Consider the following 20,154-nt stretch of genomic DNA (forward strand, 5'->3'; position numbering starts at 1 on the left):
CTCTCCTGAATTTTCACGTATTAAAATACAGCTCATTAGGAACTCACATTAAAATAACCTCTGAATCACAGAGATAGTTTACTTCACAAATATTTCTGCCAATGCGTACAAAACTTAGTGTCCTGGTTATAATGTTGGGCAAAGTACAAAGAGGACTGCAGATGGGGGGAGGGGTGTACTAAACGTTTTTGAAACATCCTAACTTAAACTGAGGTAGACAATATCTAACAGCAATAATTTTCAGATTCCTTTCAACAACTGCAAATGAGAAAAAACATAGGTAAAACACCGCATAACATCTAAAAAAAAATCATTCTAACATAGAACATCCAGAAAATTATACAGGTATTAGTCCATCTAAAGCCAACTTGCGTATACATGAAAGAGCAAACTCCCACCCTGCATTCAAAAAGACCTCGAGGATTAACAGGCATTAATTATCTTCCTCTAAATGCAAGTTAGTGACTTTTGTTTTAGAAAACCCCATCTAGTTCACCAATTGATGGATGACCATTAGTACACCTGTATTTGCATTTCCTCAGTAAAAAGACAAGCAGGGTTTTCAAGCACAGAAGAGAACCACTTTGCCAAGTCTTTTCAAAATGTCAATATGCTTCAATTAATACCAAAGCTGAGAGATTCCTCTTGATTTCCAAAACTGTCTAGGTGGCTTGGGTGGTTTTCTGCCCGGCAGCAGCCTCCCACCTTTAGTTTGTGTGCCTCTATCCACGAGGGGGGATTAATTAGCCGGGCTGGAGCTGACAGAGGCTGTGGTGACGAGCCCAGTGGCGATTGGCCGCCAGCCTGCCTGGCCCTGCCTTTATAATTTCCACACGAGTGCATCTGGGCTCTTAGACAAACCAACCGCAGCTTCTTCTGACATATACACACGCACACTCACCCCCGACACACACTCAGCACACTTTTCCTCCATCTGACTAACAGTCCTGCACACACCATGATCACGGGAAAGCGTAAATAAATACGGAAAGGGTTGATTATTTTGACTACTGGAAGAGCCTTGCTGGGTCTCAGCGCAACTTTTGTTTTTATGACTGAGAAGGTGATCTCTCCATGTGTTTCTCTCACACAAGGATTCTTTAAAAGAGGAAGAGAGACAGAGAGGGGGGAGAACAACCTTTCACTTTAAGACCGGCTGGGCTCAAAGATAAAAGGAAGGGGAAAGCGGCGCTAGGAATCCACCGCTGCAGCACTTCGGAAAGACGTTTCTGATACATTTCTGAGCGCGGCGGCCCGTTTCTCCACCGAAGTTGGCTCCAGCTCTAGCAGCCGCATTGGATCCCACAGCTTATTGCGAGACTCCGGTGTACAATCCGGATCTCTGCCCCAACATGATCGCGGCCCAGGCCAAGCTGGTCTACCATCTGAATAAATACTACAACGAAAAATGCCAAGCCAGGAAAGCTGCCATTGCCAAAACTATCCGGGAAGTCTGCAAAGTAGTTTCCGACGTCCTGAAGGAGGTGGAAGTGCAGGAGCCCCGGTTCATCAGCTCTCTCAACGAGATGGACAATCGCTACGAGGGCCTCGAGGTCATCTCCCCCACCGAATTTGAAGTGGTGCTTTACCTTAACCAAATGGGGGTGTTCAACTTTGTGGACGACGGCTCGCTGCCCGGCTGCGCGGTGTTGAAGTTGAGCGACGGGCGCAAGAGAAGCATGTCCCTCTGGGTGGAATTCATTACCGCCTCCGGCTACCTCTCGGCGCGCAAAATCCGGTCCAGGTTTCAGACGCTGGTGGCTCAAGCGGTAGACAAATGTAGCTACAGGGATGTGGTAAAGATGGTGGCAGACACCAGCGAAGTGAAACTGAGAATCCGAGATAGGTACGTGGTGCAGATCACCCCGGCTTTTAAATGCACCGGGATCTGGCCCCGGAGTGCTGCCCACTGGCCACTTCCCCACATCCCCTGGCCGGGACCCAACAGGGTGGCGGAGGTCAAGGCGGAAGGGTTCAATCTCCTGTCCAAGGAGTGCCACTCCCTGGCCGGCAAGCAGAGCTCGGCCGAGAGCGACGCCTGGGTGCTGCAGTTCGCGGAGGCGGAGAACAGACTGCAGATGGGGGGCTGCAGGAAGAAATGCCTCTCCATCCTCAAAACCTTACGGGACCGTCACCTTGAACTGCCAGGCCAGCCCCTGAACAATTACCACATGAAGACTCTGGTTTCCTATGAGTGTGAAAAGCATCCCCGGGAGTCGGACTGGGACGAGTCTTGCCTGGGTGACCGGCTTAACGGGATTTTGCTGCAACTTATCTCCTGCCTGCAGTGCCGGCGGTGTCCTCACTACTTCCTACCGAACTTAGATCTGTTTCAAGGCAAACCTCACTCGGCTCTCGAGAACGCTGCCAAACAAACGTGGCGACTGGCAAGAGAGATCCTGACCAACCCGAAAAGTTTGGAAAAACTTTAGAGGACAATTTAATCGAGAGCCGAAATGTGATTATACTATTCTTAAAGTTCTCATTAAGTGTAAACTTCCTGTTCGATTCCTATCTAATATTCCACTGGACAGTGCAAACAATCTCTTCCTTAAAAAGGAGTACTAACACAACGTTTAGGCATCATCTCACCCACCCCTCCAAGGGGAGAAAAAGAAGTAGGGAAAGCGGATGGAGAACACCCCAAACTCACAAGTATTAGAAGAATTCTTTACAAAGGATTTCGTATCTCCCTTGAAAAGGACACAGTAACACCCGGAAAACAGCCTGGCTGTAATGCAAGACCACAGTGAACACTGCTTAACTATCAAAGGATTATAGCAATCCTGGCGATTTAGGTGCATCTGGCTGTGAGTAAACACGATTTGGATATGCCATCTGAAGGAAAGTGTAATGTATATTTTAATTTGTAACAAATATTGTGATCTCACGTTGTCTTTGAAAGTGTGGATGTTGGTGTTTTGTGATTTGGTGAACAGAAGTTAAATGGCCATTTTGGATACTTCCAGACATTTTCCACTAACAAAGATATAATTTAAAGGTAGATTTCCTCCTGGTACTTTTATCTGTCTTTGAAAGTGTCTGAACTTTAAAAAGTTTACATTTTGTTTCAAATATATTGCTTGTTCTATTTCTAACATTCCATAAATATACTTGAAATGTTATTTAAATATATTCAAAGAAATTTGAATTCAGCTTATATAATAACGCTTGAATATCTGAATTATATATTTGAAAAATGCACTTGAAATACACTGGATAATTACTTTTGTGATTTAGATTTTAATTTCTGTTGCTGGTTTTTATTTAATTAGAAGCTAATAAATGAAGTAAAATAAAAGTTGTTGTGTCTCACTTTAAATTGTTTTCCTGTCAAAAGATGTATGCTTCACTTTGAAAACTGAACTCACTTGAATATTTTAAACCTTTTGAGAAATATGCTAATGAGATAATTAAAAATAAAACCTTAAAATATTGGCGAAAAGCTCTTTTTGTATAGCTACAGAATACAGTGATCTACTGTCAGTTTCTGACTTACTTATAAGACTAGTCCATTCTACAACAGATGCAATTTAAATCTACCTTTGAAAGCTTGCTCTTCTGGGTTAATATTTTTGTAGAATTTTTGATAATATAATGATGAAATATGTCATGACAGTCAAGGTTGCTGAGTTAAAAATCAGACCAACTCAGAGGAAATGAACTTAACAAAATCCTAATAAAACTTTTAAAATTTGTATATGAAAACTAACTACGCTAATGAAATGAAGATAATTTCTGACCTATTTTATGCCAAGCCTTATTTTATGCAGTAAGGGTTCCACTGGCAGAATGAATCAGAAATCCAAAATTACTTTTTACTTCATAGGGCAAGCCAATGATAAAAGCATAAAGACAAATTTTAAATTATTTAAAATCATATGCACTACATTCAAACTCATTTTCAAAATGCCATTCTTCTGGAGCTAGAAGTTAAAGAAGTCCTGTGATTATCCCTCAGAGTATTTTAAGAGTCAACAAGTGCGGGAGGGGCTAATCACCTGTGGGCCTTAGGGTAGTTAGTTAACTCAGGTGGGGGTACATTTTAGACTTTCAATTGCTACTCTACAAATAGTGTTTTAGAATGCTTTACTTCTATATATGAATTAAATATAAATAATAAGGTTCTGGATCTACGGGAGCATTTGCCTTTCGCTATTTTAGAACAACTGCCTCTGAAAAATACTTCAAAGGAAGATCTTTGTAAAATGATGCTTGATTATCTAGCATGATGACACTTATGTTCTTGAAATCTTAGCCTCAAGAAAAAAGTTTACAAATTGCACGATAATATAAAAGTTAAAACAACAATAAAATTGATTTCAGAAGAACTGTAGAGGTATAGAGCTGTTGAATAATCAGGTTTTAAAATTTACAAAATAAGATATAATAAACAAATATTTATGCATTTCAAATCATCTGAATATATATTGCCTGGCACTACACCCACAGAAGAATACAAACTTTAAACGTCTGAGCGCCAGTATGTACTATGTATACACATTTTAAATGAAAGCTTCTCAGATAATTGATTTCTCTTCCCCTTAAAATCACATATAAAACCCATTCTTATTTCAGGAGATGAAAACTGGATGTAATAACGGAGATGAATTTAGAGCTAAATGTGCTCCGTAGTTTTCTTACAACCTTTTAATGAATTATTATTCATACTGCAATGTACACTTTTGGAAATTAAAAGTGATCTTAGTAAGAAATGTCATGAGACCTTTCCCAGTCTTCCCAGAGAGCCTGAGATGCTGTACCCCAGGAACCTGGGAGCAATTGGCTTCACTACCAAATCTGCCCAAGTGTACACAAAGGCACTCACAGAGAGACCGTTAAAATGTGCATGCTCTGGTATACAGGATTTAAAGTTAATATATTCTTCAATCCCATAAAATAGAGCATGTGTTATTTCATTCATTTTATTTTCTGTAAGGATGAGAATGTGCTCCCCTCCCCCACTGTCATTCAAAACCAAGCAAAATTGAAAACCACTTCCTGCCACAAAGCCACCAGTGCTGTACACGGAATCACTCAAACTCACTTTCGTGTCGATCTTCTTGAAGGCAGGATCATCCTCATCCACCTCGAAGTAGATTTCTGTCGTGGTGATGGAAAGAGTCCCCTTGGCCACCACCACAGGAGCAATGAGCTGGGCAGGAGTGCTGAGAACAACTGGGCCTGAAAGAGAGGGTACGGGAGTCAGGCTGCGCCTCTGCGCCCCTCTCCCGCTCCCTCCCAGAAGGGTACCACAGGTTTTTAGTTTTAGATATGCACTGAAAAAATAGTGTCTATATTATGTCTTTCACGTGAGATAAGTCTGCTTAGCTTTTACACACTACCTTATAACGAGACTAGAGACAAATAATTCTATAAAATCTCAAGGGATCAGAATATCGAATAAGTGACTTTCAGTAAGCGAGTCTGCAACCTCTGCTTAGAAATCCTACATGGTTAGTGAGGCGCTGACCTTAACCAGCTTAAAAGTGCAGAACGGACTCTCTTAAGGCCCCGATTCTCCACTGAGCATCAACGGCGTTCCGAGATACGCGCTGGGCAGTCAGCGCCGTCCCCAAAGACCAGCCACCGTGAAAACCCCGTCCCCCTAGGCAGCAGCGTCCCCCCAGGATGGGCGGGAGGACGTGAAGGGGTATAGGGTCTAATATATAAATTCCACTCCACTGACGGGTTTGCATCTTGCAGGCAGATTAATATCGACATCCTAAGGCGCACCGCACACCGATATGCGCGCAAACACGGACATGAAATACATTTTTATGCAGAAAAGAAAGAAAAACTGTAGCAGTGATTTTTCTCACCGAGCATAGATCAAAAATGATGAAATTGTAAGACCCTAGAACAAAACGATTCTCAGAAAAGCATCTGAAAAGTGTTGTTTCTCAACTTGTGGGACGAGAGAGACTAAGCTTCAGTAAAAGAAATGTTTTAGAAAGTGTGCCCACTAAGGCGCTGACTTCGAATTCCCTCCACCTGAGTTAAAGTCGAAAATTACAAATTTCACATATTAGAATATTAATTCAAAGTGGCATTACTTAACTGCTCCTTTAAGGTTCCCCGAAGGGGGGACATTCTTCTCTACCCTCGACTTAAAATAAAGACTTAGAAAAAAAAAAAAATGTATTTGTTTTTCTGTAGCAAGGGTGCATCATATTCCCTTCCACCCCCGCCCCCCCAAATGCAGACAAATGAGTCACAGTAACAGCAGGAGGAAAGCAATGAAAAGGCAGGCCCCCTGCGGTTGCCCAGGCCCGGCCCCCCCCTTCCCCCCCCACCCCCCGCCGGCGGTGGCTCCTCGCGGGGAGACCGGCTTGCACCGCCACCGCCCCGGCCGCAGCGAGCAGGCCCGGCCCGGCGGCGCGGGGACTGCAGCGGAGTTCGCGCTTCCAGGGAGCAGCACACACCGAATCCACGACCGTCCTGCACAAAGCCGGGCGTTTCTGCCGCGGGAGGACCAGAGAGGAATCGGTCGGCTGCTGTCGCGCTTAAACGGGTGGCTATGGAGCAAACTGTGTCAGTGTCAGCCCGCACCGCCGACCGTGACCGCCTGCCCGGGTCAGGCTAACGCCAAGCCCCTGCTTTGACTTTACGGCTTTCTATCCCCGACGAGCCCGCTCCGGGGGGCCCGGCCCCCGGGCGCGCGGACTCCCGGCCTGGGTGTCGGGCGGGTAGCTCCCGCCTGAGCCGAGCGGAGTCGGGGTCCATCTCGGATCCATAAGGTTTTTCTTTCCAAAGGGCGAAGCGGTCGATCTAAAGCGCCACTTTTAAGGCTCATCAATCTTAATCTAGGTTGCTCAAGTAATTATGCCCGAATCTCTTGTACGATTACAAGTGGATTTGGGTTTCTATTCCCCAGGCCCTCCTTTGTGTTTATTGGAGGGTCTGTGCGCGCGCTCTGCGGCGCCTCCTGCCTCCGCGCCCCCTCCGAAGCCCCCAACGCTCGGGCCGGTTCGAACCGCTCCCTTAACCCTTAAGCCACCGGGACGCTCCTCTGGATGCCACTTTTCATATTTCCCTTCAGGAGAAACCCAGGAGGTGTACTCTTGATTGGAGTGAGGTGAGAAAGAAGGTGACCTGATTCACATCGGAAACAAAGTGTCTTCTTACACATCGTTGGGCCTTGATAAAACCTCAGAAAAGTCGTCATTCTAAACACAGAAAGCTAGTGATTTCTGGTTTAACAGATTTCTGGCATTTGGAGACGATGAGTGGTCAAAAACATTAAAAATGGCGAACTGCTGCGTTCTCTTAAAATATAATTTAACATATCCAATCAAATTGGAAAAAAATTTAAAAATCATGATACACATTATCAAAACCATACAAACTAATTTATCGAGATACACAGTATTACGAATTTTAAGTTCACAATTTCATGAACTTTTAACGGGGAGCACATTTTCGCTACCTGTTTGCCTTTCTGAAAGGCGACCCCGTTTTCCTTTTGATTTTACTCCAGTCTCATTCTACTGAATTGAGGTTTTCTGGGGGTTTATAAAAGGGCTTCGAACTGGTCCCTCTTTATGAAAGACACTCATGAAATATTCAGCCTTAATAGTGTGTCATTTTTACCCTTGTCCTTTGGAAATCTCCAATTACAACTTCCAATTCCATAGCATGTTTAAGGAGCGCTGGGTCTTTTTGTTGTAGCCTTCAGGGAGCAAACCAGCCGCAGAGAGAACAGAGTTAATCCACTACAGCAATACAGAGAGGGATTATGTTTTAATCCCCTTTGGGGGAGCCTCTGGATCCGATATTAAAATGTTTACATAAGGCACAATCACAAACCAGCAGATCTTCCATATGGAAGATTTTGTTATTTGAAAACCTTGGATCCCTTTCCAAATAAAAGTAGTTTAGAAAGGGCAGTCTAGATGTCAGAGAGATGGTGATCTGGGAGATTCTGTTCTAGACGATAACTAGGTACAAATTTAATCTCATAACTGTTTGGTTGGGGACTGAGTATAGATATATTCATTCTAATCAATACTATGGCAATAAAAGGAAAAATTATATCAACGTCCTCAAGCACACACAGAAGGTGACAGATATTAAAAGACAGTGAAACAAATGGATGGGACAAAACCTCCTCCCCTTGTATTGCTGCATACAATAGTTTAAAATTCTACCATCTGAAGTGGTAACTAAAGGAAAAATAATTTTATTTACCTTTTAGAACTGGCGCTATAATGTTTAAGAAATATTGATCCATTACTATTTTTGAAAGGATAGGGATATTACTTGCCATTAATTTAAATGCTAATTTAAAATCTGAACTAGAACAAAGATCACCCAAGCATAATGGAAAGATTCTTTAGAAGAATAAACTTCTCTTTAGAGCCATGGGATCTTTAATCAGTTGAGAGGGTAAACCTAGAGTAGAAAATACATATGTTTTATATTTAGGAAGGGAACTATTCATCAAATATAATTTAAAGTTAGAATGTTAAAAACCACTTGTGGGTTTGGAGGATTCTACTGAAAACATAATTCTAAGCCTATAAGTCTTAATACATCAACTTTTAAACAGAACTTTACAGTTTACACAGTTCTTTTACATTTTTATTTAACTACCAGTTCAGTGTTCACAATTTTGGGGCTATGGATGTGTCAATACCTTCCTCCCGAAGACCACCAGGAACATAACTGTAGTGTAGAAAGTTGGGTTGATTGCTCACTTGCAGTGAGGGAAACATGGGAAGGAACCATGAGATGACTAAGTAAGAGGGTATCAGAAAGGACTTACTGTACTGTAGGATCAGGGCTTTTGTTAAGTGCTTTGGGGAAGGGTTCAGGAAAGCAGGGCTTTGCTCTGGGTTGGGCTCTGTCAGGGAGTGGCAATAATTCTGTGATTGGAGATCTTAATAAATCTTATCTAGGACTAGACCTAGGCTAAAAACTGTAATTGACAAAGAAGTAGCAGTCACTCCTATAATGACAGAAGGGGGACGTTAATGTTTAGGGCGCTGTGCAGAGTGACCCTGTTTTTGTCAGTGCTTAGACAAAATGACAAAGTTGTTCTTTGCCTCACATCATCACGTGGCTTTGTCTGATGCTGGTATTCTGTGAGGTTGTTTATGTCCAACAGGAGAGCACCATGGCGGAGCTGTGAGCCCCAGGCCAGCTCCCAGTGATACCGAGGCCTCCTTGTAAGGGTCAGGTCCATTTGTTTCCTGAGGTCAGGGGCTGCTTTTCTCTCCCTCAGATCCAGGAATTAATCATTTCTTAAGGGGGGTCAACAGCATTCTGGCTATTAAAAGTCAATTATGGCGATTAATTCTCAAACGATGCTAAAATTCTTTACAAGTTTCAAAATAAAGCACGACAAAGAATATATACCTAGGAACAAGGAGCTGAAGTTTAATTAAAACTGGCATCGTTACAATTATTTGACGACTTTCAGTTGGCAAAAACTATACTTACTGCACATGAAATTATGATGTATTTTAGAGTCACCTGAATATTCTCTAACCTTAGTTTAACATTAATACAATTTTATCAGCTGTATGGATTTACTCCAAACTCACTTTGAAACCACTGTTCAATTTGCTTTTGGAACACGTAACAGACCATTATTTTGGGATAATAAGCATTGACTAATCTTTGTAAAATTACTGAACTTAAAATCCTGCATTATTTAGAAGAAATAAAACTAATCTGAGATCCTTTATGTTTACTGAAAAATGATATCATTCCAGAAAAATTTTTAAGATGAAAATATAATAGGTAAAAACTTACAGCTCTATAATGTGATAAAATTTGTAGGAAAATAACTAACAGCATGAGTGACTGAACACATCTAAAATATTTATCACTGCTTTGGACTTATTTTTAAGTAGGGTACTATCAATTTAAAGAAAATGTTTCCCCCACAGAATTAAAAGAATAATGTTTGAATCTCAAAGCAACTGAAGAATATGAGAAAGTTGGAACTTTGTTTTGGAATCCTAGGAAAACTTTAGGCATTAAGAAAATGGAGATGTCTGTGTATGAGCCTGAGGGAGAGGGAAGTTAGGAGGAAAATGCTGCAGAAGATCTGAGATTCCTTTTACCCAGAGTACTTACTTCCCTGGATTTCAAGCATTTGAAATACCTCAGAAAAAAAGAAAGTATAGTAACAAAATCTCTACCAGTGACGCTTTCCTTTATGTACAGAGAATATTGTTAGTGGTCCAAATATATTATCAGAACAATGATGCTCTGAAATTTTCAAAAACTTTTCTTGCGATGAAAAGAGTTACAGAATATTTTTGCTTAAATCAGGAAAATATAACTTGAACAACTGATAAAATACATAACCCAAGAGTTATAAACTTAACTTCCAGCATTATTATCTCCTTCCCTAGCATACACACACCACACTACTGATTATATAAACACTGCATAAATCCAAATTTTATACCAAGCTCACTGTGCCCAAGAAGTGGCCTCTTTGTGCTCTCTGGTGACTTTCTGAACACAATCTATCCTTAGATTGAGATGAACAATAATCAATCATCCCCACAGTGTAGTGGTTTCCTTAGATTACTACTGTACAAAATGAGACAGGTGCTTGAGAATGCCCATGAATCTTTTCAGATCTGAGCAAACCTACCTCTGGTAAAACTCAGCTTACCAGAGTCTGAAACAGAAACAGAAAGAATGGAGCCCTCTATATAAGAACAATTGAAGGCTGCATTTTAACAAAATATCTGTTCACCATGGTAGAACATCCATCTAAAATTTCATTTAATGTGTTTACAATAAATAATTTTTAAAAGTCCTGAGAGAGAATCTGATAGGCTCTAACTTTAACATACCATGTATGTTTTTTGATTCCCTTGTAGGACAGATAATACTTTACGTTAAAAAGAAACCAACAGAAACTAGTGCATTTTCTACAAAGACAAACTTTATAGAAGAAAAAGCTTACGAAGCATATACACTCTAAGTAAAATATTACTGACTTATTTACCAGCACACAAATATACTAAAAACAGTGATAGTTTTTATGTTCATTGTGATAATTTGCTCTGCCTTTTGATGCACTAAGTGAGCCAGCTGAGATTTGTGTTTCTAGTTATATCACATTCAGTTCAACATATGGAATCCATTTTTCACTCTCTGGAAGAGTATTGACTCTTTTATAGCACTAGGATATCATTTCATGATCAAGAAGAGTAAGTTCCTACTAGACTGGATGAGTGAATAAACCGGGGGAGATGACTTAAATCTACTGTACCAGGAGGACTAGGTCTTTGCACCTCTTGGTTGGACTAGTGCCTTGTCTTTAAGTTCCCATGGTTTCCTGGGCACATCTTTATTGCAGCACTTATATCAACTATTATGTGTTTAGAAGGCTGTTTCTCCCACTTGGCATAAGCTACTTGAAGACTGGGGCATTATCTTCTGCATCTAACACCGGCTCTGTCACACAGTAAGTAAGCATCTGTGCTGACGGAATTGAATATAGATAGAATATAGAAAACGATGTACACCACTGTTGCATTTTTATGTCATAGTAAAAAGGTCAATTAAAATAATAGATTACATCTTTTATATTTTTCTGGAATTGATTTCAAATCGTTCTTTAAAAATATGAAAAACATTACATTTTATAGAAGAGATCAATTTAAAATATGCTGAAAACCAGTGAGTTATAATGTAATTGGTCAGTCCAGCTATATTACATGCATACTATTATTTTTTTAAATGACATAATTTTATAACTGCCATATTTTTCCCAGTGTGTAAGTTGTTCCCTCTTTGTAAATTAAATGCTTAGAGAGACATTTAACTCAGCATTCATTCATTCATTCATTCATGTAGTCGACAAAAATTATACACTGTTTTGTGCACTGAGAGAGAATGCAATAATGTATAAGACATGGATTTTACCCACAAAGAGCTTAAAATACATAGTAAAGATAAGAAATACACAGGAATAAGCATAGCATAAGGGAGAAAGGGCATAAGGGAGAAAGGGTTTAGCTAAGCATTGTTAAAGCACTTGACGTATATGATTCTCATTTGTTCCTCATAATGTACCTAGGAGATAGGTACTGCTATGATCTCCATTTTACAGAGAGAAAATGAGACTGGGAGCTGAAGTAACTTAGGGAAGGTCACACAACTAGGAAATGGTAGAGACAGGATTCAAACCCGGTGATCTGACTCCAGGGTATTTACTGTTATGTATACTGCCTCCCACCAAGAGAAGGACAGAAAAAAAAATTCTATAGGCATTCACAGAACTGTGATGCTTTCCAGCCTTTGTGGGGGGTCAGGGTGAGGCAGTGAACTGAAGTGAGCTGTGATGGATGGGTAGGAGTCAGACGGGTGCACATGCGGGGAAGAGTGTTGTGAAGTAGGAGAAGAGTTTGAACAAACAGATGCAGGATGTGGACAGTAGGAAATAAGATGGGCCGGCGATTAGGAGGTGTAAAGGGGAGCAGTGTGAGACAGGACTGAAAACACACGTAGCTTCTAATGTCAGATTTTTTTAGGTCAATGAACCAAAGATTAAAGCTCAGGTATTACAGTGTGGAGCAGTGGTGTCTGTCCTTTTTCGGAAGCTCACACATCTCTTAGAGAAGATGACTAAATATATGGCCCCTTCCTAGAAAAATTCACATGTGAACGTTCATCCATCCTGACCGCATAATAAATGAAGTATTCTTATTTTGGAGAAAATGAAATTTGGTTATTTATCTTAATGTCTTCCTCTATCTAAAGACTTTTCTGCCTCTGCATTTATCGTTATCCCTTTTTCTCCAGAAAATGTAACTTTCCTCCTGTTCAAGTCAGTTACTCTCTCCATCTGGCATTCGGTCCTACCCTCCTCCACTTTAGCTGCTCTTTTATCTTGGTCTCCTCTCCTTTGTTAAGCTTCTGGACTTCAGTTTTCACCTCTTAGTTCCTCATTCCTATTCACTCCTTTTGGCTTCACCCTCATCCTCTACTTAGACCAAGGTGTTAGGGACATACATATTAATTAATATGCTAAAAGTTTGCAAAAGTCCTTCCATCAATTAAAAAAAAAACACACAATCTGCGTAACATTTTATTTTTAAACTCAGAATTTTCCAAATACCTTTAACTATACTCTTTTCTCATTAGCATATTTCAAAATAACTGTGTTCCAAGGAATACCAGTTTGAAAGTGACTGAGCCAGAGTTCCTTGACTTCTAAAGCATACTATAGACATAACTCATTTTACTGCACTTGGCAGACTGTGTTTTTTACAAATTGAAGGTTTGTGGCAACCGTGCATCCAGAAGCTTGATAGAGCTTTTTTTTTTTTTTTTTCCCAATAGCACTTGCACACTCCAAGTCTCCGTGTCACATTTTGGCAATTCTCATGGTATTTCAAACTTTTTCATTATTATTATACTTGCTATGGTGATGTGTGACCAGTGATCACTGACATTAATACTGTAATTGTTTTGGGGCACCATGAACCCTACCCATACGAGACTAAACTTAGTTGGTAAATGTTGTGTTTGTTCTGACTGCTCCATGGACCATTCCATTCTCTTGTCTCTCTCTCTCTCCCTATTCCCTGAGACACAACAATACTGAAATTAGGCCAATTAATAAACCTGCATTGGCCTGTAAGTATTCAAGTGAAAGGAAGAGTCACAGGTCTCTCTCACTTAAAATCAAAAGCTAGAAATGAGTACGCTTAGTGAGGAAGGCATGTTGAAAGCAGAGACAGGCCAAAAGCTAGGCCTCTTGTGCCAAGGAGTTCGCCAAGTTGTGAATGTAAAGGAAAAGTTCTTGAAGGAAATTAAAAGTGCTACTCCAGTGAGCGCATGAATGATAAGAAAGGGAAACAGCCTTATTGCTGACTGGAGAAAGTTTTAGTGGTCTGGTTGGAAGATCAAGCCAGCCACAGCATTCCCTTAATCCAAAACCTAATCCAGAGCAAGGCTCTGACTCTCTTCAATTCTATGAAGACTGAAAGAGGTGAGGAACCTGCAGAAGATAAGTCTGAAGCTAGCAGAGACTGGTCCGTGAGATTTAAGGAAAGAAGCCATCTCCATAGTATAAAGGTGAAGGTGAAGCAGCAAGTGCCGATGGAGAAGCTGCACTGTAGAAGCAACTTATCCAGGAGATCTAGCCAAGATAATTTATGAAGGGGGCTACACTAAACAACAGATCTTCAGCGTAGATGAAATGGTCTTCTATTGGGAGAAGATGCCATCCAGGACTTTCACAGCCAGAGAGAAGAAGTCAATGCCTGGCTTCAAAGCTTTAAAGGACAGGCTGACTCCTTCGTTAGAGGCTGATGCAGTTGGTGACTTTAGGTTGAAGCCAAAGCTCATTTACCATTCTGAAAATCCTAGGGCCCTTAAGAATTATGCTGAATCTATTCTGCCTGTGCTCTATAAAATGCACTAACAAAGCCTGGATGACAGCACATCTGTTGACAACATGGTTTACTGAATATTTTAAGCCCACTGTTAAGACCTACTGCTCAGAAAAAAAGGTTCCTTTCAAATTATTACTGCTCATTGACCACGCACCTGGTCACCCAAGAGCTCTGATGGAGATGTACAAGGAGATTAATGTTGTTTTCATGCCTGCTAACATAATTTCCATTCTGCAGCCCATGGATCAAGGAGTCATTTTGACTTTCAAGTCTCGTTATTTAAGAAATACATTTCAAAAGGCTATAGCTGCCATAAATAGTGATTCCTTTCATGGATTTGGGCAAAGTAAATGGAAAACCTTCTGGAAAGGATTCACCATTCTAGATGCCATTAAGAAGATTCGTGATTCATGGGAAGAGGTAAAAATGTCAACATAAACAGGTGTTTGGCAGAAGTTGATTTCAACCCTTATGGATGACTTTGAGGGGTTCAAGACTTCACTGGAGGAAGTAACTGCAGATGTGGTGGAAATAGAAAGAGAACTAGAATTAGAAGTGGAGCTGGAAGAGGTGACTGAATTGCTGCAATCTCATGATAAAACTTGAAAAGTTGAGGAGTTGCTTCACATAGATGAGCAAAGAAACTGGTTTCTTGAGATGGAATCTACTTCTGGTGAAGATGCTGTGAAGACTGCTGAAATGACAACAAAGGATTAAGAATAGTACATAAACTTAGTTGATAAAGCAGTGGTGGGGTTTGAGAGGACTGAGCCTAATTTTGAAAGCTGCTCTATTGTGGGCAAATGTTATCAAACAGCACTGCATGCTACAGAGAAATCATTCGTAAAAGGCAGCGTCAATCCCTGTGGCAAACTTCACTGTGGACTTATTTCCAGAAACTGTCACGGGCACCCCACCTTCAGCACCCACCACCCTGATCAGTCAGCAGCCATCAACATCCGGGCAAGACCCTCCACCAGCAAAAAGATTCTGACCTCCTGGAGGCTCAGATGACAGTTAGCACTTCTTTAAACAATAAAGTATTTTTACATTAAGGCATGTACATTTTTTTAAACACAATGCTATTGCATGCTTAATAGGCTACAATATGATATAAACATTAAACATAACTCTTCTATGCACTGGGAAAACAAAAAATTCATGTGCCTCGATTCATTGCAATACTTGCTTTGTGGTGGGGTCTGGAACCGAACCTGCAATATCTCCAAGGTAAGCCTGTCTTCTCTCCTGTTCTCTTTCTGCCTGACTTCCTTCTTGGTATCCCTGAGGAGCTGTCCTTTGTTGGCCAATTAAACCTTGTTGCTCCACAGGGGATCTGACTTTGGGCTACTACTCTTCTATTTTTATATTCTCACTTTCCTTGGGTGATCTCAGAGGTTTAAATTATGAGCTCCATGCCCAACTTGGTTCTCAAATTTCAAACCATTCTATACATTTGAAAAATATGGATACCCAACAGACCAATCTGACCATTCATCTTCATTCTTCTCTCCCCTAAAACCCTGCATCTTTAGATTCCCAAACACATTTAACAGATTCCACATCATTTCTTCTCCCGGGACAGATTCCCCTCGTTCTTACTCCTCACAACTGGTCAATTATCGTGGTCCTTCACATCCTACCTCCTAAGTGTTGTTACAAGTTGCCCTCCTCTCCTCCTTCCTCCATCACCAATTTAGTTTAGGCTCTCATCACCTCTGATCTGGACAACAGCCTCCTGCCTCAAGTCTGGACATCCTAAAACCATAATCTGTACAGTGGCCTGAGTAATTTTTTAAAAAACATAAATTAGATCTTTTCATGCTTAAAAGTTGTTCATTGTCTCACTGTAGCCTTTAGGATAAAATACAGGTACCTCATGGCACAAAATGCCTCCCACCCTAGTAACCTTCAGAGATTTCTGCCTCATACTTCTACCTGAATAATTTAGACCTACTGTAGTTTCACAGAGGTGGTGGTCGTTTAGCACACTATGTTTACATGTCGTCTGTAACAACTCCAAATCTTTTACTTATGATTAACTAAAAGGAATACCCATCCAGAATCCACATGGCGGTCAAGGGCCCTGTTTTGTGTTATCATGGCTTCCTTTGTAGATGTAGGATTTTTTTTTTCTTTTCATTATCTGTCCTCCCTCTTCACTGTAAACTCCTTGAAAGCAGGGACTTTAATCATATGTGTCTTTTTGCTCCAAGCACCCAGAGTAATGTCTTGCACACAGTAGACATTCAATATTTCATATGTGTTTTGTTTGGATAACCACATCCAACCTAAGTCAAGTTGGGATCTGGAAACGGAGAATAAGGACCCAACAGGTCCTTCCAGCTCTTATCTTTATTGTGTGTGATGAATTTTGACATTTTCTATTTGAATCTTTTCTTTGCATTTTATTTCCTTTACAAATAATGCTGGTAATAGTCCAAGTAATTGATTTGCTAACACATCAATGGGTTATAATTCAGGATTTAAAAATAAAACCCAAAATAAAGCACTGATGTAGTAGAATGAACAAGGGCTTTCGGAGAAAGAAAAGTGGGCTCACTTCTTGGCTCATGTATTGATATTTGTTATATGATCATAAATAAATACCCCAATGTCTGACCCTAAGTTTCCACATCTTAGAATGAAGTATAATACCCAATTCATAGAGTTGTAAAGTTATCTGCCAGCATCATTTGCTCATCCACATTTACTCTTTACTACTTTAACTAGCTAATTCCACCCACCCCCTCCACCCCGAAAACTTGCTGGTGAATGAAGACTCATCCATACAACCCAACCTTAGATGAAAGATTTATTTTTAAAGAAAGTTTTCTGTGATATTTGGTTCTTAACATTCCTGTTTTAGATACAAATTGAACTGAAATAGCACAACTGCATTTAGCTGTTTCATCTGTTAGTGACTTAAAATGAAGGAAAAATTCAACAGAACTTTGAGGAAAAAACATTACTATCTGTCATCTTCTGATCAATAAAACTGCCTAAACATTTTATCTGGAAAGAAGATATTTAACAATATTTAGCCAGCAAACTGAGGCTGACTTTCTCTTCTTTTTTGCTGATAAAAAGTTGTTCTAGATTTATATTTATTGGACTGATGATTGATCTAATGGAGCAGATTCTACTGGAACAACTACTTATAAATGGATTTCCATGTAAAACTTGTCCTTAGTGCTGACTGTTTATGTTGAGGTACCCTTGCAGGCTGTTGCTCTGGCTCCATAGCACTAAGTCATCGAAACAAAATAATTAAATAAATAAAATATTTTCAGTATGCAGAAAGACTAATTTGTCTTTTTGTATGGCACTGCTCTAAATGTAGTGGCAAAATCAGTTTTTTACCTGTTTGTGAATTAGTGCCAAAGTCTTTCAGAGGGAGGGCAGAGCACTCAGAGGTGAGGCAGTGATGAAACCTCACCTCTTCCTCTTCTCCACGTTGCTAACGCCCAGAGTTCGGCATTAGGAACAGTTTTCTTATCTCACACTTTTTTTCCCTCCAAGTGTGACAAATGTGGTGACCCACATGTTTTCAACAGGTGAATAATATCCTCATCATATCCTCTTTAAAAAACATGACATTTGAAATATTAGCTGCCTACATATAGGAGAGAGATGGTCTATTGATAAGTGAGTTGAGTTGTTCATTGCCACTACTTTTCAGGTTGGTAGTAAATATAACTATAAATCTGTAGAGGGATTACTTTGTGGGAAACTCTCCATACAGAGAAAACAGTAAAAAATAAAAACCGGTTTCAACTAGAACACTGTATTAGAAAGAACAGACCTCATCACTGTGGTTTGTGAAAGATTTGCAGCATAACAAAGAATGGCTTATTCTTAAAATTAAAAAAAGATGTAAGAACATTATATATAAGCTGAATCATGGTTGATGTCTAACGAACGCAGTTGAATTATGTCCTTTTATTTATAAATTTATTTATAAATTTATAAATTTACAACATTTGGTTAGTGGGATGTTGTTACAGTTAAAAGTACCTTAAAAGTGTTTTTATAGACTACAGAATCCATGGTTGGAGAGAACATGCATTTTTGGAGATACAGAAAGATGGATACAGTAAAGTATTTGCAGACTCTAAAATGGCCTTGTAGACATTGTAAAAATAATGAAGAAAGGCTAAGAAGGCTAGATATTCAAGGTGAAGCTTTTATTGGTTTTCACAACTTTTCAGCTGAATTAAAAAATTAACTTAGAAGTTTAAGTATTTTAGCTTTTGTAAGAAATGGGCATGTGTTAATGTTGTCTCTAAGAGCTTTGCGAATTCTGTTTGAAGCTGAACACGAACCCTTTGGGTATACTATTTATGACTGCAAAGCAACTTCCTAATTCAAAGAGAGAGAAAAAAGACTTATAAAGACTCATAAGGCTTTTTCAACATCAAATAGCTTTTACTAAACAACATTTTGATGAGTTAAGTGTGAGTGAGTCAGGGACATATGGATTAAATTTCCCTTAAAACACATTTGGGTTTAAAAATTAAGGGGAAAATCCTGAGCAAAATGCATTTCAGAGAATCCAGAATGTTTAAAAGATATTTTCCCCTAAATACAAATATCAGGTTGATTCCAGTCTAGTTAGACTTTGTAATTAAAACATCTTAAGTGTAACTGTTAAGGAATTTTTAAAAAATACTAGTTTTTTCAGGAAAAGAATCTTCATTAATCATATTACAATTGGACTGTGTGGAACAGTTAGGCCTGACTCAAGCTGACATGATCTGAGTCAGAATTTATCTGCGTCTATGAAACAACTGACCTTGTTCTCATCTATAGTATTTATATTCTTATTCCATTAAACAATTATAGTAATTTTTTTCTGTGCTTTCGGCTTATATTCCTTTTTCTTCTTTAAATAACACATTTCCCTGAAAAACTCTTAGTTTTTAGAATTCTGTTGTTCCTTTCATTTTATTATTATAATTTTCTAGACTCTTGAGTTCTTCCTTCTTGTATGCCCTATACTTTGCTTTTATCTTCCTTTCTTATTAGCTCAGTTTTTAGGTAACATTCACTCCTTAAATAAACAAGTTTGCCTCTGGTAGATGAATATTTCAAGTTAGAACATTTAAAGGCCTAAATTATCTATCTGATCATCTTAATTGTCTACTTTCACTTATTAGGGTATGCATATTCTATACCATAATTCCTGGTTATTTGAGTTGCTGAGTAGGGGTAGCAGAACTGGTTCTCCTGCTGACTTTTTTTTTCCTATCAGTCTCCAAACCCCAGAGTTCTACATAGTCACTAAGTATTCAAAAACTGTTACTGAGTAAGTAAATGAGTATGTGAAATGCAGTCAAATAGAGATTTAGGGAGGTAGGAATGGTCATCCTTAAAAAAATTCTAAGTAAATAAGTGCAGGGGGCCAACTGTACAGTGATGGATGGTAATTAGAATTGTGAAGGTGATCACTTTGTATTTATACAGATGTTGAATTATAACGTTGTATGCCTGAAACTTTCATAATTTAAAAAAATTCTAAGCAACAGTTTCCTCCTCCATCCCTATCATTTGACACCTGCTTTTAGTTTGAATTGGTAGAACAGAGATTGTACGAAATGCAGAGAATTTGACTGGTTAACAATAAGAAAAACAGTCTGAACAGGTACTGCCCTCTAAACATCAGTGAAAGTGCATGGGAACTGTGATGAGCTTCAAAGGTGAGTCACGTGGGGAAAGTGACTGTCATTTAGGAGAACCTCCCGTTGACCACATTCTATTTCTCTTAGTAGACCTCCCT

The 20,154-nt window shown here is 39.6% G+C and overlaps 2 protein-coding genes across 3 annotated transcripts in view; one reads left to right on the forward strand and one right to left on the reverse strand.

Moving 5' to 3' along the window:
• Positions 1-20,154, reverse strand: part of NBEA (neurobeachin) — a 609,882-nt gene that overhangs the window by 192,929 nt on the left and 396,799 nt on the right. For both annotated transcript variants that reach the window (XM_024755508.1, XM_024755505.1), the window contains one exon: positions 5,048-5,184. In XM_024755508.1, the coding sequence (XP_024611276.1) occupies positions 5,048-5,184 (137 nt within the window). The remainder of the gene's footprint in view (positions 1-5,047; positions 5,185-20,154) is intronic.
• Positions 1,353-2,432, forward strand: MAB21L1 (mab-21 like 1). The gene has a single exon (XM_024755509.1). It carries the CDS (start codon positions 1,353-1,355, stop codon positions 2,430-2,432), a length of 1,080 nt encoding a protein of 359 aa, XP_024611277.1.

This window comes from Neophocaena asiaeorientalis, unplaced genomic scaffold (genome assembly GCF_003031525.2).
Source record: "Neophocaena asiaeorientalis asiaeorientalis breed wild unplaced genomic scaffold, Neophocaena_asiaeorientalis_V1.1 scaffold59, whole genome shotgun sequence".
Classification (NCBI taxonomy): Eukaryota; Metazoa; Chordata; class Mammalia; order Artiodactyla; family Phocoenidae; genus Neophocaena; species Neophocaena asiaeorientalis.

Excerpts from the sequence above, each read along its gene's own strand:
- MAB21L1 (XM_024755509.1), top strand. The coding sequence starts at position 1,353 with ATGATCGCGGCCCAGGCCAAGCTGGTCTACCATCTGAATAAATACTAC.